The sequence below is a fragment of the Cervus canadensis genome, chromosome 23 (genome assembly GCF_019320065.1).
Source record: "Cervus canadensis isolate Bull #8, Minnesota chromosome 23, ASM1932006v1, whole genome shotgun sequence".
Taxonomy (NCBI): domain Eukaryota; kingdom Metazoa; phylum Chordata; class Mammalia; order Artiodactyla; family Cervidae; genus Cervus; species Cervus canadensis.
Window position 1 is genome coordinate 2569055 of NC_057408.1, and position 23082 is coordinate 2592136.

At 41.5% G+C, this 23082-nt stretch overlaps 1 protein-coding gene across 7 annotated transcripts in view; it reads left to right on the forward strand.

The window, feature by feature from the left end:
- KATNAL2 (katanin catalytic subunit A1 like 2) overlaps nt 1-23082 on the forward strand; it is a 96623-nt gene that overhangs the window by 70048 nt on the left and 3493 nt on the right. For all 7 annotated transcript variants that reach the window (XM_043444048.1, XM_043444052.1, XM_043444054.1 and 4 more), the window contains 2 exons: nt 4855-4946; nt 7071-7181. In XM_043444048.1, coding sequence (XP_043299983.1) covers nt 4855-4946; nt 7071-7181 — 203 coding nt within the window. The remainder of the gene's footprint in view (nt 1-4854; nt 4947-7070; nt 7182-23082) is intronic.

Below are 23082 nucleotides of genomic sequence, written 5' to 3' on the forward strand. Positions count from 1 at the left end.
AGACTGAACCAGGAAGAAATAGAAAGGGTGAACAAGCTGATTACAAACACTGAAATCAAAACCGTGCTCGAAATCTCCCAAAAAACAAAAACCCAGGGCCAGGTGGCTTCACAGGGGAATTCTGTCAAACATTTAGAGAAGAGCTAATGCCTGTCCTTCTGAAAGTCTTCCCAAAAATTGCAGAGGAAGGGACACTTCTAAACTCATTCTATGAGGCCACCATCACACTGATACCAAAACCAGACAAAGATATCATGAAAAAAGAAGGTTACAGGCCAATATCACTGATGAATACAGATGCAAAAGTCTTCAGCAAAACTCTAGCAAGCAGATTCAACAACACATTAAAAAGATCATACACCATGATCAAGTCAGGTTTATCCCAGGGATGCAAGGATTCTTCAATATACACAAATCAATTAATGTGGTATACCATATTAACAAATTGGAAAATAAAAACCGCATGATAATCTCAATAGATGCATAAAAAGCTTTTGACAAAATTCAGCACCCATTTATGGTAAAAACTCTTCCAAAAATGGGCATAAAAGGACCCTACCTTAACATAATAAAGGCCATATACAATAAATGCACAGCAAACATTCTGAATGGTGAGTAACTGAAGGCATTCCCTCTGAGGTCAGGATGTCCACTCTCACCACTATTATTCAACATAGCTTTGGAAGTCCAGTTATAGCAATCAGAGACGAGAAAGAAATAAAAGGAATCCAGAGTCGAAAGGAAGAAGTAAAACTCTGTTTGCCGATGACATGATACTATACATAAAAACCCTAAAAATACTATCAGAAAATTATTAGAAGTAATCAGTGAATTTAGTAAAGTTGCAGGATACAGAATCAATATACAGAAATCACTTGCATTCCTATATACTAAAAATGACAAATCAGAAAGAGAAATTAAGGAATCAATCCCATTTACCATAGTATATTATATATTTTATATTATAAAATTTTATTATACCTTCCAGTCACCTTAAGAAAATACTTGTTTTGACTTATGCCTCAACGTAAGGCGGGTCCTGCTCAGAAATCCTGTTAAACTGTTGCACTCTGTCAGGTGACTGGTAAGTAATCAATATAAAGTGAATGTAAATATATTTTCTGAAAAGAAATTTCTTTAAAATATTACACTTAAGTTACATTTCCTTGGAGAGACTCATTTTCAAAATATTATGGCTTATTTGAAAGTGATCATAAAATATTTTTAAAAGATTGATTTACCTAAAATACCTAAAATAACCTATTTATTGCTTTGTGATTGTCCTCAAGTTACTTCAAAAGTGGGTATTTTTATAAATTTTTATCACCCCTATCAGATTGTAATTTATGGAAATCTATGTTGACATCTTCTGTTTCATTGTTCTTCATCTTGAGTCTAACTCAGTGCCAGATGGGATTTAAATTTAATGCTCCTAAATTTATGGGTTTCATTTGATTCTAGTTAGCTAGATTTCAATTAGCTTAAATCCAACTAACTAGAATTCTTATCAGCCTGAAGACTTCTTTTTAACATTGCATTTCTCTGGGCTGAGGAACAGCAAAACTTAAAAGGTACCCTCAGAATCAGCTTCGAACCAGTGGGCAAAAAACACTGTAAGGTGCTCAGAGACAGATTCCATCAGATTCCTTGGCCAGGACTCACCTAAGCAGAAGAAGAAATTCAGATGTTTATGAATATGGATTTTCTTGTTCAATGTTGAGCAGCCAGAAAAGTCCTTTAACTTGAATGCTCCATTCTGTGGGAGCGTTTTATTTAACTCCAATTTTCCTCTGCTTCAGGATGACTTCTGAGAATGAGGAAACAATTCCACCCCCAGTTTCTCCCCTTTCCTTTACCAAATATTTTAAAAGTTGTCTTTAAAACAATATTAATAGCAAAAAAGACCCCGAGCTATCTTTCCAGAGGAAACCAAAACAGTTGCTAGTGGTTCAGCTTTCCAGAGCATTTATTTATATTTACATTAACCTCAACAACCATCTCTCTATTTTCCCTTCCTTTTAAAACACAAGTAGGAACATAGTACACATACTCTTCTGTACCTTGTGATTTTTTTCACACTTAACAATGTAACTTGGATATTGTTCTGCAGTTTTACAGACAGAACTAACATGGTTTTCATGTGTCTTCATACCATTTCATTGCATGATTAAACACAAAACGTGTTTAACCAGTCTTTTCATAATGGACATTTAGGTTGTTTCCAGTCTCTTGCTGTTATGAAGAAAGCTTTCTACGCGCCTGTCTGCACATAGTGTAGTGTAGGACAGTTTCTTTGAGGTAGGGTCACTGGATCAGAAGGAAGGAAAACTACTGATTGACAAATTCCCTGCCCGCAGGGTTGCACCACCTTACACGCCCATCAATGTGTGTGTGTGTTTCCCCAGCCAATACCAGGTAGCGCCTAAACTTGAAAATCTTTGCCAGTCTGATAGTGAAAGTCATATTTCAGTGCTCAGATTTACATTTCTTTCATTCTGAATGAATTTGAACATCTTTTTATAGGTTTATAAGATAGTCATATTTCTTTCTGTGAAATACATTTTTATTTTGGATATTAAAAATAATTCAAAAGGAAAACAGAGTCAGCTTATAGTGCAAGAGATGCAAGAGACCCTGGTTTGATCCCTGGGTGGAGAAGATCATGGAGAAGGAAATGGCTACACACTGCAGTATTCTTGCCTGGAAAATTTCTTGGACAGAGGAGCCTGGCGGGCTATAGGCCATAGGGTCACAGAGTCAGACATGACCGAACAACTAGATGCGCACACAATCACGCAACCTGGAAGGAACCTATCTTCTATGCTTTCTGAAATTACTCTATTTTCTGAGCTTCTGGAAAGAGCCACACCTGGAAAATCTTGGTCATGCTCTCAAGATTCTTATTGTGAAGCTTTCAGATAAAGAAAGCCCTTCAAGACCTTCACCTAAAGCAGAGATGCTTTCCTACCATTTGCTTCTCTTTCTACTCCAATTAAGGAGTTATTTATAGGGAACCCTTTTGTTTCTCCCTCCCCTCCTAATGTTCATACCTCTTAGGAGTTGATGCTATTGAGTAGTTGAGTGGTCTCTTTAGCAAATGCACACACCTGTTGGTGCTTACATCTTTCAACATTTCACTGCCACCGCCGCCCCCCCCACCCCCGCAATTGCATGATTTAACTTCCTCCAAGTACTTCTGAAAATTTTAGATGAATGATTCCCAAGTGCTTACCCAGGATTCCGTATGTTCTCTGGCCGTGGGAGAGCAGTGGTCTACGTGGAGATGTGGACTTCAGATGTGGTTCTCCTTCCACTGGGATGTTTGGTCTTGTTGAGCCTGTTGGCCTCTCTGCAATTTGGGGAGTCCTTAAAATGTGTATGGTTCCGAAAGAGTCCAAGTGTGCCATTTTTAATCATCCTTATCATCAGGTCTATTTGAACTTTTCTGTTTGTGACAGGAAGAGAGATTTCCTGCTTCTATTGAGGTGGTCTCTGTCTTAAAGAGCATTCCTGATGAGTGTCCCAGCGTTGACACTGTTCTCGTAAGCTCCTTGGGCTGAGCCAGTTGTCCTGGCCACATAAAATAGGATTCTGTGAAAGGAAAACACTTGCATATGAACATGGAAGGGGCGCTAGTGGTAAAGAACCCACCTGCCCGTGAAGGAGACATAAGAGATGTGGGTTTGATCCCTGGGTTGGGAAGATCCCCTGGAGAAGGGCATGGCAGCGCACTCCAGTATTCTTTCCTGGAGAATCCCATGGACAGAGGAGCCTGGCAGGCTATGGTCCCTAGGGTTGCAAAGAGTTGGACATGACTGAAGCAACTTGGCACGCACACGCATGAACATGCAGGGAACACACGCATAGCAGGGGTGAGGGGGAGGCTGTTGCCATCCAGTGACAGTGAGGCCTGTGAAAGATGACTGGCTGCTGCTACGAAAACCACAATCTGGCCTTTTCTGAGCCCTTCCCCTCTTCTTTACTCTGTGATGCTTTGCTAGTGCTAAGTGACATGGAGAATAAATCCCCTATGCCTATTTAAGAACATCTATTCTTTTCTAAATCTCTAATGCTTTCTCTGAGCAACCAGGGAAAAACTGTATATGGTGCTCAAGCAATCAGTTTCAGGATTTTTTTTTTTAAAGGTATAGTTTCTTATACTCTTTTCATCACCACCACATCTCCCTCTAGAGCTCTTGAGTTTGTTTTTATATGTCTGTTCTTTTGCTGGTTGCTTTCCTGTTCCTGTTCAGTCTATAATATTTTACTCTGCAATGGAACATTTTACTCAATCGGGAATTGCCTCGAAGTACCTGAGCCTACCAAATAGCAGTGTTGGGGGTCCTGGGGAGTAACTTGGGGAGCAGAAAAGGGCAGAATTCCTCAGCCTTGTTACTCACAACTGGAACTCTATTCTTTTTCTGCAGTTCTTTCTTCCGAGAATAACCTTCTTATTGTCCCTAAGTGTTAAGTGAAAAAAATTGTTAGATAATTTTAAATCTTCTATGGCTTTTGTGTCCATACAGAACATGTCATTGGCAGGGGGGTCTCAAGGGTTAACTAACCAACTGGAAGTTCAGGAACTGAGTTTTATCTCAAGCTCTCCCACTTATGAATAGTAACCTTGAGCTCACCACTTATTTTCTCTGGCTCTCATTTATCAGATGGGAATAACTGGACCATCCAACCCCATGGGGTAGTGCTAGGGAGAAATAACTAATGATTATAAAGTTGTTAGGAGATAAAGTGCAGCATAGATGGCTAATATTACAGCCATCCTAATCTTTTAATCTCTGGGGGCATCTGAGAACTTTAAGTGTATGGATTTGAACATGTTGGTTTTCTCCCACCCAGGTGTTATTTGAACTTGCCCGCTATCACGCCCCCTCCACCATCTTCCTGGACGAGCTGGAGTCAGTGATGAGCCAAAGAGGCACGGCTCCTGGGTAACAGACAGGGGTTTTTTTTGGTCCTCACTTTTCCCCTCCTGTAAGTGTGTTTGATGGTCGGAAGCCCATCGACATTTACCAGCAGAATGAGCCTATTAATAAGCCCACAAATTTTCTGCAGACACACGGAAAGGTCTTTAAATTAGATCCTGTTAACTGAATAGCTGATTTAAGTAGTTTTTATAACCGGAGGAAATGTCCTCCTCCCTTCCCCCCTTCCCCACAGAGTGGTTTTCAGGCCCAAAGATCACCCAGCCTCTGATCCCAGGCTGCCGTAACTGTCCTGCTAGCTCAAAATAGCTGCCTGTAAGCGCCTCTGCTGGAGCCAGAGGGGCTGCCTGTGGGGAGCGGGCCTGCCCAGGGCCGAGTCTCCAGAGGAGGCCCTTGACAAGGTGTGTGAGGCCGGGGAAGTCACCGCTTCTCTGTGACACAGACTGCGGCTCAGCCTGACCGATTGTGAACATGTCACACACATTATCTCTAAAGATTAAGTGTCCACTAATGGCCCCAGCCAGAAAGCCCACATCTCAGACTATAATGAGGCTCTCCCTCTGTGTGTGTGTGTGTGTGTGTCTGTGTGTGTTTTAAGAGTTGCTTTTCTTTGAAACATTTTACTAAACTTGGTATCCCTGGCTTGAAAAAACAGGTCTCAGGGAAATCTCAACACAGCTGCATTTATTGATGGCCTCCTGTCTGTCATCAAGACAAAATTGATAGTAATAAAAAGCAAATAATTATCTTGTTGGAAGTATAACTAGAATTTAATTTATGAAATTTTACTTATGAAGAACCATTTCCCCAGCAGAGAGAAACAGCCATCAAGATGTACCCAGGATGCTCGGGATTCATGTCGTTGATTGAAATGCGACTATTTCTATGGCTTAATGGGTGCTAGTCAGCCCTGGACTGGGTGCTCTGTCCCTCCAAAGGGGGCCTGATGGGAGAGGCAGCTGCAGCAGGGCCTAGCGGGGAACCCACCGGAGTGCCCTAGTGTTGCTCCCTCTGCAAAGCCCCGTGCACGCAGCCTGCCTTACTGCAGGAGTCTCATCCTTACATGCAGTCTGTCCGCCTCCATCCCCAGGGTTCCCCACAGCTGTGACTGAGCTGATTTGGAAACTTCCTCTGTTAGCCTTGAGCATGTCCGTTTCCTCCTCTGGAAGTTAAACACTAAAACTGGAGGCTTCAAAGGATCAGGGAACAAGGGCAGGTGCTCTGAAGACTTTGGGGGTCATATTATGCTAAATATCAAGTAGTAATTATGTGTTAATACTAGATAAATATATAACTCTAGTGTGAGACTGGCTTTTCTCTGAGGTAGAAAGGGGCACAGTTCCTAAAAAAATCCCAGAAGCCTAATTTGGGCTGCCAGCCTGTACGTGCAGAGATGAGGCCCTGAGCGTTGTGTTGTGCAAGAAAGGCCTTTTATTGTCCTTTAACTTGATCTACATGAGAGCTTGCTGGAGGCGCTCAGGGCTTAGAGCAGGTTTCGATTGTGCAGGTCCTCTGGTGTCCTGAGAATGGCCTCAGGCAGTGGGGAAACTGAAGGGTGAATTTGCACAGAAAACGACCTCTAATCCGTTTTCCTTGCTGTGGGAGGAAAGCCTAGTTCTCGTCTGTCATTAGAAGAGAAGGAAATAGATTGTGTTGTAGCTCATCTCTCTTCTTGGACAGTTTATATCCATAGATTACACTAAAAAATAATGTGTGTAAAATATTCTCATACCTGCTGTATAAATGAAAACGATTATTCTCAATGAAGCCATTTTTTTTTTAAGGGTAAATGATACTGCAGATTGGTACAGCTGGGCGGCCTTTTAAAATCTACTAGTGCCACGGTGTCCCCCTCTGTTATTTTCCCGTTCATTGCCAACCTTTGGTTTTCTTTTCGGTATCATCATTATATTCATTTACTTCCTTTCTGGTACTGTTTGAAAAGAGTTCCAATTGCTCATTTCCTCCAACCTTGGGGTGAGCAGCTCCTGAGAACGTGGCAGGGCAGGGGTTACTTGTCCGAGGGGAACTCGGTCTGCAGTCACCGCATGCTTACTGTGAGGGTCACTGTGGTCTCGGAAGCAAAGACTCTGCCTCTTGGGAGCGTCTCACCTCCTCGTCTTTCTCTAGGGGAGAGCATGAAGGCAGCCTGAGGATGAAGACGGAGCTTCTGGTGCAGATGGACGGGCTGGCTCGTTCCGAGGATCTCGTGTTTGTCTTAGCAGCCTCCAACCTGCCATGGTAAGAGATCCAGAGAGTGCATTCTGAATGCATTTTCAGGAGCCACTGTGCTGATGCAGATTTCGTATTGATCACTTTAGGCAAAGTCTCCTTGTTTGGTTCCAGCCCTGCAAGGTTAAGCTGAAGGATTTCCTGGACCAAGTCCTCAATCCTTGCTACTTGGACTGTGAAAGAGTTTGCCTGAACCGAAGGAACATAGGTCAGGGCTACCACTGACTATTTAAAATAGACATTCTGAGTCAAATTATTTACTGTGTTTAAATAGGGCTTTGGCAGAGAGCCATAAAATACTAAAATCTCCAGGACTCAAGAATATTCCAGAAATAATATGTTTGGATTTTAACAGTGTTAAGTTTAAACTTTTTTTGAGTTAGGAGGCAAATCTTTAATATTGTGCAGTAAATAGGAAGCTAAATAATCTCTAATTGAAAGTATAATCTACTCAGATAGTCTGTGATTCAAGCTGTATCCCAGAGTGAAATAAGAACAATTCTAGAAGTAGAATTGAGAAATAAGAGATGTTGACTAGAGAAAAATAATTTCGACTTGGAGAGAATATTTTAAAAAATAATTATAATCCCTTTATAGTTTCCAAGAATATGTTCACATTGTTTCTTTTGAGCTACAGGCTCAAAAGCAGCCTTCCAGGCCGGTAAGGAAAGGCTGCTCTTGCCATTTGCAGAGGAGGCCAAGGTCAAGGGAGGTCAATCCACCCAAAGTCAACAGCCAGTGTGCAACAGAGCTTGAACTTGCCACACCCTCCCCCTTCCCCTACCTCGTCCATTTCTGTTTCTACATTCAAAGATGAAATGCTTCTGTTTGTGCACGCTGATCATCTAGGCTCCCAAAGAAGTCACTGGAGAAAGATAATGACGTTCATGTGGAGTCTGTTATTTTAACTATGTTAATAGTTTCAACCCAACTTCACCACTCCTCAAATTTATAAGACTTTTCTGACGTGCTAAGGTGATCAGCATTTTACATTGTGAGGAGAAAGGTTTTTGTGCACAATGTTGAAGTTGAAATCAGAGAGCCATCATTTAGGCATGGAGAATCCTTTAGAGAGAGAATCTCCATTCCTTCACCTGTTTGAAACAGGGTTGATCATAATGTCTTTACTTATGTCCTGGAGGGGCCCGCTGAGGAGGGTGGGTGAAAACTGGACAGCTTCGTGCACGCCTCTGGAAAGGGCTGTGCCTGCCAGGAAGCAGTGGAGAGCCTTCACTCCCAGCGAAGCCTAGGACTTCTCTGGGAGGTTATGGTGCTGCCACAGTTTCCCTTGGGCGATCAGTCTTTGGTAAACTCAGATAAAATGGTTCAGAGAGGAAAAGTAAAAAGCTGGCAAGCAATCACAAATAAAGAAGCTCAGAAGGGCTTTTCTGAAAGAATTACCTCTCATCATGAAAAAAAAGGTGAAAGTCCATCATGTCACATGGCAAATACATATGTTTTTAAGCTTGAATTCCTTGACATCACAGATTGCAACCCTATAGAATACCTGGGGACTGTCCTACCCATTCTTGAACGTTGCTGGGTTTAAGAAACCTTTTATGTGAAAAATTCTTGACAAAACACTAAAGATGAGAGTACAAAGAACTCACCATTTTCAGTTTCAGTAACTAGCATCTGGCCCAACTGATTTTAATCTATTCCTACCTCCTCTCTTGTTTTGCTGTAATATCTTAAACTATATGCCAGATTCTCATGTTATTGCTCACATATGTATACTTCAGCATACATCTTAAAAAAATAAGGACATTTTCTTACATTAATACAATGTCATTATCAACCCCAACAAAATTAACAATAATTGCTCAATATCATCTAATACCCAGTTTATATTCAGATTTCCCGTACTATTCCAAAAATATCTTTGTACAGTTGGTTGTACTGAACTGGTAACCAAACAAAATTTGCATTTTGTAATTGGCTGTTCTCTTAAGTATCTTTTAATCTAGAATAGACTCTTTCTTCCCCCGCCCCTTCCCCACTTGCTATTGACTTGACTGCTAGAGAGGTTGTCCTGCAGAGCCTAAACTTTCTGGATGTGGCTCATTGTATCCTCATACTGTTTAGCTAGTTACTGTTTAGCTAGTACTCTTTAGCTAGTTCTTCTTACCCTTAAAATTACTCTAGACCAAAGGTTAGACTGATTAGATTTGATTCAGGACCAGTGGAATTTTGGGGTGAACATACTTCATAGGTAATGAATATCACATTGCAACGTATGCAGACGTATATAATGCCCTGTTGTCTCACCTTTGGTTATACCAAGGTTGATCCGTGGGTTCAGGAGTGTCAGCCAGGTTCCTCTACTGTGTAGTTCCCATCAATGGTTGAAGCATCGATTGATATCTTTGCCTGAATCGCTATTTCACTAGAAGTGTGATTCTGTCATGCCTTCTGATTGATAGCTGGAATTATTCTCTATGATAGAACTTTCCCCCATCCAATAGGGTTATTTGATTACCCTGAAATGTCGTTCATCCTAAAAAAGCAGAAATCTTTCTCTTAATATTTAGAGTCATGTGTTGTGCCCTGGCAACCTCCAGGTAACTGATGAGTCCTGTCTCCCTGTCTCTCTCTCTATGATCTCATGCCATGTTTGGTATAGCATCGTTTGTTTTTTTTTAAGTTTTATTGATATATAACTCACATACCATACACTTTACCTATTTAATGTGTACAACTCAGTGGTTTTAGCTATATTTGTATTTATATGGTTGTACAACCATCACTGCAATCAATTTTAGAACATTTTTCTTTACCCCAAAAGAAACCCTATACCCATTAGCAATCATCCCCATCTCCCACTCCCAGCACTAAGCAACCACCTAATCTATTTTCTGTTTCTGTAGATTTGCCTGTTTTTATACCTACTAATATGAGTGGAATTATTATGGTAACTCTATGTTTAATTGGGCTTCCCGGGTAGCTCAGCTGGTGAAGAATCCGCTTGCAGTGCAGGAGACCTGGGTTCGATCCCAGGGTTGAGAAAATCCCCTGGAGGAGGGTATGGCAACCCACTCCAGTATTCTTGCCCGGAGAATCCCATGGACAGAGGAGCCTGATGGGCTACAGTCCATGGGGTCGCTAAGAGGCTGACGCGACTGAGTGACTAACTACACACACGCATGTTTAATTGAGGAATGACCAATCTGTTTTCAAAAGTGGCTGCACCGTTTTACACTCCTACTAGTCATGCACTAAGCTTCCAGTTTCACCACATCCTCATGAACACGTTATTGCTTGTCATTTTGATGGTAGTTATCCTAGTGATGAGAAGTGCTGTCTACTCTCTCTGCTTCGCTTTTCCGTGGTGACTGAGGACATTTATATTGAGCATCTTTTCATGTACTCATTGGCTAATTGCATATCTTCTTTGGTGAGATGTATTTTCAAATCCTCTGTCCATTTTTAAGTTATTGAGTTATAAGATTTGCTTTGTCGTGTATCAGATATGTGATTTGTAGATATTTTCTGCATTCTTTGGCCACTAGTCTGCCTTCCCTCCCTCCTTCCATCTCTTAATTTTTTTGTTCCTGTCTATCTCTTCATGCCCTTGCTAAACTTCCCATGGCTATCCATTTCCTAAGCCCCAAGTCTTTCAGAAGACACTGTGACCATTTTTTTGGCAGTCTAATAGAAATATAGTGTGAGGCATACAGACTTAAAAAATGTCTAGTAGCCACATTAAAAAATAGCAAAAGAAACAGATAAAATACAATTTTGTTAACATGTTTTATTTAACCCAGTATATCTAAAATGTTATTTCCATATATAATCAATATAAAATTATTGTGATATTTTTCTTTTTTTTTTCTTTTTTTTACTATATCTTTGAAATCCAGTGTACACTTTACATTTATGGCCTGTTCCAGTTTGGACTAGCCACATTTCAAGTGCCCAATAGCCACATGTGGTTGGTAGCTACTGTATTGGACAGTGCAAATCCAAGGGTAATTTGTCAGTCCAATACCACTGTGGCAGAGATTGATAACTGCCTCCCAATATTTACTTCATCCTTCTAACGTAATAATAGAACCCCAATTTCTGGATTCTGTTTTTCAGTCTTCCCTGCTATTAGGTATGGCAAAGCCAAGTTTCTTTGTCATTTGCACAAGATGACCCAGGCTCAATTTTAATATTCTACTACAGACTTGGCATCAACAATTGATTCACAGAGCCCTGGTTCCCTTCACTGAAAGTACTGTTTAAAGATCATAGTCCCACAGTTAAGGGTGTTCCTTGCTCCTGGATTATCACTGATTCGTAGCCTTTTGATTGGGTAGAGCTAGGAAATACATACCTAGTGTCAAAGGGGGCAAATAATGAGTTCGTACTAGTATTTCCCATTCAAATTTAAGATTACAAGGTTTTTAGTTAAATTAGTTGATTTTGTATTTGTGTCTTTTCTCTGTGAAAATTTTAGTTCTTATCAACGGTATAATTACTATTCACTTTATCCTAATATGTAGATATATTTAATATTTGTGTCTATAACAGAATTTTCAGTAATATTACCAGTACTATCATAACGGTAGTATTTTTATGAAGAAAATGGTATGGACCTGACATAACTAAGATGAAGAGCAAATTTGAGATTTCTCATCTTCAGCTCCCTTGCCATTTGGGGCCAGACAGCCCTGCTCTGGGGCCTCCTATGCACTTTGCCATGCTGAGCAGTATCCTTGGTCTCTCCCCACCAGACGCTAGGAGCGTCACCCCCAGTTGTGACAACCAAAATATGTCCATAGAATTTGCCAGGTGTTTCCTGGGGAGCAAAGTCGTCTCTAGTTGAGACTCACTGGATTAATGGAAGGGATGACAGACATTAATTGCATAGAGACAAACTGTCACGTCCTTCACAAATAAGCTCTTGAGTTTTTTGTTTTTTTTTTTAAGAAAACCGTAAAATAACTGAATTTGGTTTACTTACATGAAAGGTGGCATGTTATAGAAATTGTCCTGTATTTTGATTTTTTCCATAACAAAATGTTGGAGATCTTTCCAAATAAGTACAGAAAGTTCTTCTTCTCATTGTAGCTGCATGTGTTCCATCTTGTTCATATGATAATTTATCCCACTCACCTACTGATGGCTATTCCTACTCTTTGCTATTATAAATAATGTTGCAGTGAGGAATGGTAGCCCCCTATGTCACTTGGTGGGTTTTTCAGTGTTTCTTTGGGGAAGGTTCCTGGAAGTAGAATTGCTGGGTCAAAGGGTTAATGTGCATGAAATTATAGTCGAGATTGCCAAACTTCCCTCCATAGAGGTTGTGCATTTTGTATTCCCACCAGTGTCTTGCTTTCATTACTTAACATTATAGTAAGAACATTTCCAATGTCTTTAAATAATCCTTGGAAATTGGATTTTGTGATGACTGCCCAAAATTCCCACATGCGAATATACTATAATTTAGTTGATCATTCCTTTCCTGTTGAACATAAATGATGCTCCCAACCGTCTCTATTATAAAAAACACTGAAATGAACTTCCTTGAATAAAAATCTTTGGCCAAAATCTAGTTATTTCTTGAGGAGAGATTTCTTGAAGTAGGATTGGTGTATCAAAGGGTATAGATTTTTTAAAAGTCCTTTGTTACATATTGCCCAAGTTCTTAAATTAGAAAATAGGGTTTTTATCTGACCACTTTACCTGTCTCCTGAGAAACTTGTATGTGGGTCAAGAGACAACAGTTAGAACAGGATGTAGAACAGCAAACTGGTTCAAAATTGGGAAAGGAATGCGTCAAGGCTGTATATTGTCACCCTGCTTATTTAACGTATATGCAGAATACATCATGTCAGATGCTGGGCTGGATGAAGCACAAACTGGAATCAAGATTGCTGGGAGAAATATCAGCAAACTCATATATGCAGGTGGCAGAAAGTGAAGAGGAACTAAACAGACTCTTGATGAAGGTGAAAGAGAAGAATGAAGAAGCTGGCTAGAAACTCAACATTTGAAAAACTAAAATCATGGCATCTGGACCCATCATTTCATAGAAAATAGATGGGGAAAAAGTGGAAACAGTGACAGATTTTCTTTTCTTGGGCTCCAAAATCACTGTAGATGGTGACTGCACCCATAAAATTAAAAGACACTTGCTCCTTAGAAGGAAAGCTATGACAAAGCTAGACAGTGTATTAAAAAGCAGAGACATCACTTTGCCAACAAAGGTCTAAAGTTATGGTTTTTCCAGTAGTCACATACGAATGTAAGAACTGGACCATAAAGATGGCTGAGTGCCAAAGAATTGATGCTTTCAAACTGTGGTGTTGAAGAAGACTCTTGAGAGTCTCTTGGACTACAAGGAAATCAAACCAGTCAATCCTAAAGGAAATCAACCCTGAATACTCTTTGGAAGAACTGATGCTGAAGCTGAAGTTCTGATATTTTGGCACCTGATGCGATGAGCCGACTCAGTGGAAAAGACCCTGATGCTGGGAAAGATTGAAGGCAAAAGGAGAAGGGGGTGGCAGAGGATGAAATGGTTGGCTAGTATTACCGACTTAAGGATATGAATCTGAGCAAATTCCCTGAGACAGTGAAGAACAGGAAAGCCTGGCATGCTGCAGTCCACCGGATCGCCAAGAGTTGGACATGACTTAGTGACTGAACAACAACAAAAATTTTTATCAAGAATATTGGGACATAGCTTTATTTTGGTTTTAAATGAGGGAATTAACTTATCTGGTAAAAGCAGTCTGCCCTTCTTGGGGGAATAACTAAATCACACCAAAGTATGTAAAGACCCAGTCATAAAATCCCCAAAGAAATCCTTTCTGGTTGGTTAGTGGTGTTTCTTATCCACAACATCTTGCAGAGCGCTAGGCCATTGTCTGCTGCTTGTTAACTTATCACTTTCCTTAGACAGATCCGTTCTGTCTCAAAGGGCCATCATTTTCTCCCTTCTCACAGTGAGATGGCGTGCAGCATCTTTGTTTATTCAGCGCTTCTCCTCCAAGGAGCCCCTTCCTTGATCTATAGCATCACAGGGAGGACAAGAAAGAAGCAAGAAATAGCAGTTCATCTGTGTTATTTGATGTATAAATTAGCAATGAGAGGAATAACAAATGCTGCATCTTTAATATAATTACTTAAAGTAATAGCCATGGAAGAAGTGTTTAACAAACACAATTAGGGCTAATTTGACCCGCCTCAACTATTGAGTACTCAAAAACTCAGGCCTGGGAGTCCAGAGGGAAACAAAATACTGAACAGGGCTATTAAAGTAAATGCCATCTTTAGATGTCTATTTAACTTGATGGTAGTTGGCATGAAGAAGGTACAAAAATTGTATGTGTGAAGCGTGTTGAAACTCTTCTTTTCTTTGTTAAACCCTAGTGAACTTTTTGGCCAACCCAGTATTTGTGAAAGGGCTAGACATTTCACTTTTCCTCTTAAAAATCATCCACCTGGTATGACCACACTCTAGATTTTTTTTTTTAATCCTAAAATGTAGAAGAAAGCATAAGATCTGAAAGGTTTGGAAGGGTTTATATACTGGGAATGTGCAAAAATGTACCGATGTAAACTGACTTCTTCCCATGTGGGCTCGCTCCTGTCTGGCATGAGATCTCTACAGAAGTGTACACATGTGATCAAAGAGGTCAGCAGACATAACCCTGGGCTTTCCCACAGTAACTCCATGCATCTGCTGGGCTCCAGGGAGAAACTGTGCTCTCTGAGGTCCTACCTTTCAGACTCATGTCTTGACTGTCATCACCCTCTAAATCAACATTTCTCCAAGAATGGTTTCCCACAGGGTCAGATCCCCCAAAATGGGATCTCATGGGATATAATTTAACTCAGAGATACTGAGTTAAACACAGTTCAACTGATTTCCCCATGGCAGGACTTTTAAGTGCCTTCAAGATGCTCTTGTGTGTTCTGACTCTCTAAGAAAAGCTATGAGAAAGCAGTGCATTCCATATTTATTTGATCCCAGAATCCTTTACCTTTAAGGACTGCTCTTTAAGAGCATCTCATAAGACCATTGTTCTATTTGAAAACTTTTTGCAAATGGTGGTTTGCATTAACTCATTCTGATCCGATAATTGCATCTTTCATTGCGATGGCATTCAATCCTGCTTGTAGGCTTTTAAAATCTTCTGTTTTTAAAAAAGTGACAACAGGCCCAAAATGAAGTCACTCATTCTAAGCTCTTGTCATTAAACCAAGACTCAATCAGTTCAGTTCAGTTACTGAGTCGTATCTGATTCTTTGTGACCCCATGGATTGCAGTACGCCAGGCTTCCCTGTCCATCACCAACTCCCAGAGCTTGCTCAAACTCATGTCCATCGAGTCAGTGATGCCATCCAACATCTCATCCTCTGTCATCCCCTTCTCCTCCCGCCTTCAATCTTTCCCAGCATCAGGGTCTTTTCAAATGAGTTGGTTCTTCCCATCAGGTGGCCAAAATATTGGAGCTTCAGCTTCAGCATCAGTCCTTCCAATGAACACCCAGGACTGATTTCCTTTAGGATGGACTGGTTGGGTCTCCTTGCAGTCCAAGGGACTCTGAAGAGTCTTCTCCAACACCACGGTTCAAAAGCATTAATTCTTCGGTGCGCAGCCTTCTTTATGGTCCAACTCTCACATCCATACATGACCACTGGAACAACTGTAGCACTGACTAGATGAAACTTTGTTGGCAAAGTAACGTCTCTGCTTTTTAATATGCTGTCTAGGTTGGTCATAACTTTTCTTCCAAGGAGCAAGCGTCTTTTAATTTCATGTCTGCAATCACCATCTGCAGTGATTTTGGAGCACCCCAAAATAAAGTCTGTCACTGTTTCCATTGTTTCCCCATCTATTTGCCATGAAGTGATGGAACCGGATGCCATGATCTTCATTTTTTGAATGTTGAGTTTTAAGCCAGCTTTTTCTCTCTCCTCTTTCACTTTCATCAAGAGGCTCTTTCGTTTCTCTTCACTTTCTGCCATAAGGGTGGTGTCATCTGCATATCTGAGGTTATTGATATTTCTCCTGGCAATCTTGATTCCAGCTTGTGCTTCATTCAGCCTGGCATTTCTCATGATGTACTCTGCATTGAAGTTAAATAAGCAGGGTGACAATATACAGCCTAGACGTACTCCTTTCCCAATTTGGAACCAGTTCATTGTTCCATGTCTGTTCTAACTGTTGCTTCTTGACCTGCATACAGATTTCTCAGGAGGCAGGTCAGGTGGTCTGGTATTCCCATCTCTTGAAGAATTTTCCACAATTTGTTCATACGTAACCTAATTTCAACCTCTTCCAGGAATGTAATCTTAACCAGTCAGTCTGGAATTACCTGGTCAGTCATGGTGAGGTAATCCACCAGGTGGACTCTGCTGTTCCCGAAAGGAAGGTGACCTTCCCTAAAACAGTCCACTCTCTGCTCTTGGCTTTCTTGTTGTGTCTCCTACTGCTTATGAAAGTCTTCATTTTGTGCAGCTCTTCAGCGTTCCTTTCTGTTTGCTAGGTGAGATGCTCGTGGATCCCTGAGTTACTGAACAAGAGAAGTCAGATCTTTAAATTTACTCATTTGAATTTTGTTTTTTAACAATAGTATGTCCATGTCTACTAGTGGTCAAATTGTTTTGCTTGAAGTTGCTTCTCTCCATACAAAGCTTCACAAACCCATGCAGTCCTGTTGGGTTTTTGATTCTCCACATGTGGCTTGTTGGGTGATTCTGACACAACCAGGAAGGAAGCTCGAGGAGCAGGATTTGGTGGGTGCAGCGGGGCAGACTCAGGACTGACCCGGCAGCAGGTTACTACAAGTACCCTTGGTCTTGCCCCATCCACAGCTTCTCAGTCTGTTTGGCTTCCTCAGACGTAAATTGATTTCAGCCTGGCCTCCTATGGCATTACTTTTTCTTCTTAGGGTGCAGGGTGACATGTGAACTATAATTCTAAGACCACATTTTAAAAAATATAAAATTAACATAAGCATTTTATAGAAAATTTGAGAGCTAGAATAAAACTCAGTCATAATTTCAACACTGTGATTTAAGTATTATCATCTTTGTATACATCCTAATGGTGGCAGTGTTTTGGTTATTTGTTATAATTTGCTGCTGGTGTATCCTTCTGTGGTAATTTATTTCCCTGAAATCGAAGTCGTTTTATAATTTTAGATGTTTACAAAAAGAATACATGTTCATCATAAAAATATTTTACATGCTTTGGTATTGCTTGAAAGTGAACAGTCCCCTATAATTGTACACACAGACACCACCACCCGCAGAAACAAAGACGTTACATATTATTTTGTTTTATGGTTTGTTTGCTTTTTTTTCTTTCACTTAATATATTGTGGACAACTTTGAAAATTCTACCTATTTCAGTATAGAATCCCACTGTGTGAGTGAGCTGTAATTTGTTTTTTAAATTAATTTTTGACTTTTTAAATTGGAGGATAATTGCTTTACGACGTTGTGTTAGCCTCTGTTGTACAACAGCGTGAATCAGCTGTAAGTATGCATACATCCCATCCCTCCTGGGCCTCCCCCCCATCCCATCCCACCCCCATCCCACCCCTCTAGGCTGTCACAGAGCACCGAGCCGAGCTCCCGTGCTACAGCAGCTTCCCATCAGCGATTCATCTCCCACTTTTCTTCTTCTTGAGGGTTTTAATATGGCACCAGCCCATCGCACCAAGCTCCTTCCGCCATGGCTCCCAGCACGGACACTCGAGGTGGGGGGCAGTTTTCCCTTTGGTGTCTGGCTGAAGCAGCAGAGGTATTGTCAAAACGGCTTTGCGCCCTGATGGACCTGCCTTTTCCAGTCCTTTGTTAAACGGAGGAGATTTTCTTGGGGCTTTTGTCTGCGCCTGTCAGCAGTTTGTCAGCAGGTTTCTCCAGCGCCCCATGTGGGAGGTCTGTGGGAGGCAAGAAGGGAACCCCTAGAACACTGCCCTGTCATTCCGCGTGCCCCTCAGCCCCCCTCACCCTCCTTCCCAGAGTCTTCCTAGGTTTAGATGCTGCAGGGATTTGGGTTGCAGAGCATGGACTGGAGAGGGACGGTCTTCTCTGTCTTGACCAGAAGCAAAGCCTCTTACTCATATATTTGACTCCCTCTTTTATCTCTTTATACGTCTTAAACGTAGTTATTTTATAGTCTGTGTCACTGGAGTCTAGTTCTGTTCTCAGTTTCTTCTGCAGACTCTCATTCTTGGTGGTTCCTTATGTTTCATAATTTTGGATGGTGAGCTTCCATTTAATAAGGGGAATCTTGTACGCATGCCTCCACAGAAAATTTATGTCTGACTAGGTCAAGCTGTGGACCGCTGTAAGCTGATTTCTCAGCATAGGGTTTCTTCAGCCATGCCTGTGAGGGTGAGTAGTGAAGATTTTCAGTGAAGATTCCCCCTCCCCCAAAGTACAAGACAGACAAATTCCCTTCCACTTCCAGTGAGGAGATTTTTCTAACCCACCCTGTGATTAAGGATGTGCCATCTAGTTTTTGCTTGTTTGTTTAATGTGATGGACTTTGTTTCCACCTACCATCTTGAATGGGTCCAAGGCCTTCTATGCTATCCCACACGTGGACTTTAAAATCCTAACTTTTTTGGTAACTAAGAGGTAAACACTCCTGAATCAACCACAGCTTCAATTTCACCTGCTCAGTCTTGAGTTTTGGCTTCCTCTTCATTTTTAGGCTTGAGAATTTTGGTGCCACTTCCTTGCAGACACTTTTGTTGTGTACTCCAAAAAATGTATCCGAGCAAGCTTTTTAAGGGACTTTATATCACAAGATATCTGAATATCTAGCCGATCATCTTGTTGGAAACAGAAGCATCCCATTTCTTTTCTCAATTATTGGTCATATATTTTCTGGCAAGAGTAACGGGAATATATTTTCTTTGTTGGGATTGTAGTAATTTGCAGTAGTTTCTATCCTTTGTTATAAATAAATGAGTGAGTGATGCTCTCAACCCCAACATCAGTAGGATGTGGACTGAACTGATGGCTCTCCTGCTGGATCCCCTTGTCTAATGCTTGTGAGCTTATCCTCAGAATGAGAAGTACAGTCTCTGGAGATGAGAGACCCCATGTGGAGATTCCATCTTTCACCTTATCTTCAAAAGCATTGCCCAGCCGAATGAATTGAATGAATCATTCTCTACAATCATCATTTCCATTATTTTTTTTTACTAAAGATGAAAACAAAATGCTTTATTCCTATGTTGGTTTTCTCTGTTAATTCTAGCTAATGATGATTATAAAGTGCTAGTTTTCAACAAAGCAGATTTACCTTCATAAATAAAGACTGGGCTTTAAGGAAGTCCATCATTTTACTTGAAGCCAGTAGCCTTGAACTGAAAGCTTCTTTGCTTACCCAAAGTAGTATCTATTGAATACCTATTGTGAGTATTCTGTGTGATGGAAGGAGGAACCCAAGATATATGGTCCAGAGGCTGGCTGTCTGATGGGACAGTGGATAAGATATAAACAAATAACTAGGAGGTAAGGCTATAGCCAGCTATATGGCTGGTACAGACAATACACAGGATAAAATTGTATAAGGAAGAGGCCATTTCTGATGACAGATACTTAAAAGAAAAGGGGGTAGAGGGCACTTGAAGTGGGCCTATAAAATGTACCTGGCTCACGGTAGACAAAGTGGAAGTTCCCAGTAAAGACAATGGCCTGAATACACTCTCCACTAGAATGGCAAAAGGTAAATTCAGACAAAAGCAGACAAAGGAGTTTGGTCCAAGTGGGAAGTGTAGGCAGGAGCCAGCTCCTGCAGAGCTCAGTGCAGTGGACGAAGTAGCCTTCGAAGCTTTGCTCGTTGGTTGTCATCTGCCAAAGCCCACGACAGTTCTGGAATCTGCTCTTCAAGGATTGCCATGATCTCTCATTTCACGTTGGTTATGGACATTCTGCAAAGACTTCGCCTAACAAACTGAAGGTTGCTTTCCTCTTGCCACATTGAGATGGCTTGAAGTTGACGTTTTCATGATGGAATGAGCAAACTAGAATTATGTTTAATTTCCAAGTTCTGTTAACTTTGGAATGATCATTTTCCCAGGAACAACACGGTTTAACAGGGGACACAGATCAAGGGCTGAGGAAGGGCCCTGGCAGTTCGGCACAGGAGCCCAGGTGCTCAGGTGTGAGGTCTCGTGGCCCATGTAAACTGTCTAGATGGTCAGTGGACATTGCCACCTTGTCTCTCGCAGTGGGCACCAGTCCAGTGGTCAGGCTGTGAGATCTGTGAGCCTTCGCTGAGTCACAGTCTCTCCTGCTGGTTGCTTTTGACCTTCGAGGTGATAGAACTATGAAATGACCAAGATAAAGGAGATGTGAAAACAGAATAATTTAGGTTTAAAAGTCAAAGTATAGCAGCTAAAGGGAGTATTTTCTGGTTGCCGCAGGTTAAATTTTTTCACATGAATATATTGGCAGAAAGAATGATTCCTGGGTACATTCCATTTGTCCTTTGTTTCCTCTCTTGTATGATTATATTATTATTGATGTCATTAAAAGTGCATTCATCAGGCCCGGCTGTCAGCGACTTGCACTTATTTTGTGCCCACAAGCAGTTTTGAGGTAAATCTCTTGCTTTAGGGCATTAGCTGATCAATAAGACCATCTGTCGTGAAGGATTGTTTTTCCCACCTCCCTCTGCTACCTCCATTTTCCCGGGGCATTTAGGGATCTGGTCTTCCTCTCACTAAGAAGTCCCTTCCCCTGGGATGGAGAGACCAGAGGTGCTCCCACCAAAGAGCCTTCCGCAGCCCCTGCCCTTTCCGGAGGGACAGCTGGCCCAAGGGGAGGTCTTGGGGGAAATATGGTGACTGCCCACCACCCCAGCGCTGCTGTTTCTCCAGCTTATTCTGTCTTCCTTCTTGGTTTTCAGGGGCTCAGGTCTTGTTTTATCTTTAAGTTTATGGGGCCCAACATTCCTTCAGTCCAAGGTCCAGGCCTCCCTGTTATTATAGCCTATTATTTACATAGAAAGTGAAAGTGAAAGCCACTCAGTCATGTCCGACTCTTTGCGACCCCATGGACCAGGCCAGAATATGGAGTGGATAGCTTTTCCCTTCTCCAGGGGATCTTCCCAACCCAGGGATCAAACCCAGGTCTCCCACATTGCAGGCAGATTCTTTACCAGCTGAGCCACAAGGGACGCCCATTTACAAGAAGTAGGGAGTTTATCACATTGATTTCTGTGTACTGGAGACTCCGCAGTTGACAAAACTCTTGACAGGAGGGGAACATTGCTGGACGGAATTCCTAAATGCGAGTCTAATGGTTTCTCTTCTCTGTTAGAAGATCTCCCTGATGCCCTCTTTTCGTTGCCCCTCACCGCACCCCCCAACCGCCTCCTGCTGCTAATGATTCACTCAGACTTACCAGGTGTTCAGTCCGTCTCGTCTTCTTGGAGGCACACCTTCCAGAGCCTTCTTACCAGCTCCAAACTGAGTGGCTGTCCTCTGCACCCCGGGCCCCCATGTCATCTCTCTCTCTGTCAGACCCTCTGTTTCTTGGAGCCCACGTGGCCCTTTGGTTCGGCTCCTCCTTGGGTCCTCCAGTACTTTCCCGATCAAGGGTACATGGGAAGTGATATTTCTTTTAGGCTCTGCATATTGGTTTGATCAAGATATTGATTTCTACATTGGAAATTATTTCCCTCAGAAGTTTGAAGGCACCACCCTATTTTTTTATTATCTCACTTTGCTGATGAGAAATCTTATTCTCCATGCATTGGATACAATCCGTTTTTCCTCTCTGGAAACGTTCACGATCCTCTCTTGGTTCTCAGGGTTCTGAGATCTCACCTTAATGTGGCTTGTGGTCTTTGCTGCTCCTGCACTGGTGTCAGTCCAGTGACTGAGGCACAGGCTCCGGAGCCTCACTGTTTGGGTTCAACTCCAGGGCTTCCATTCACTCGCTTTGACCTCAGACAATCTACACTTCTTTGTACCTGTTCCCTCATCTTTAATGGAGATGGTAGTACCTCCCTCATAGGGTGGTTCTGAAAATTAATATCTGAAAAGTGCTTGAAACAGTACCAGTTGGTGAGTGCTATTTAAGCATTAGTTTTTATTATTATTTCAAATGTAAAAAATAATCTCCTAGAGGGCTTCCCTTGTGGCTCAGCTGGTAAAGAATCCACCTGCAATGTGGGAGACCTGGGTTTGATCCCTGGGTTGGGACGATCCCCTGGAGAAGGGAAAGGCTACCCACTCCCAGTATTCTGGAGAGTTCCATGTACTGTATAGACCATGAGGTTATGAAGAGTCAGACATGACTGAGCAACTTTAACAGTCTCACTCAGAGGCCTGCAAAGTTCCCTTGATCCTGTGTCTGGAATATAAATGTTGGCCCTGAGAGGGGGCATGGTTGTGCAGGTGGCTGAGTCTCTGAGATGAATTTCAACAGGGTGAAGCTGATAAAGCAAATGCACAAAAGAAATAGGCAATTGTTATTGTCAGGAAAGTGCCCTGGACTGGATTCTTAGCTCAGAGGAGTAATAAGTAAAGAAAAAACATAATCTTTTAAGAAATATGGTCACTCCAATTTAGATTCAGATATATTTCCTTTTCAACTTGAAATATCATGACATAGATTCAAAATGAGAGTAAGAAAAATGGGAAGATGCTTTGCAAAGTCTTGGTATCTTTAGGACAGAAAATTTGGTGACCATGTATTCACTGTTACTCTTTATTAGTGGCTCAGCCAAACCAATACACAGGTATTTCCTAATTTCTTACACTGGAAAATCAAATGGAGATTTCCTTCCCATCTAGGAGTCTGAAATTTTAACATACAAAGAGTTCACAAACTTACACTCAGAATGATGTTTTTGATAGGAACTCAAGGTAACCAGAGCCGCAGTCAATGAGGGAAAGTTCCACTTTACATAATAATTCCAAATAATACATTTGGAATG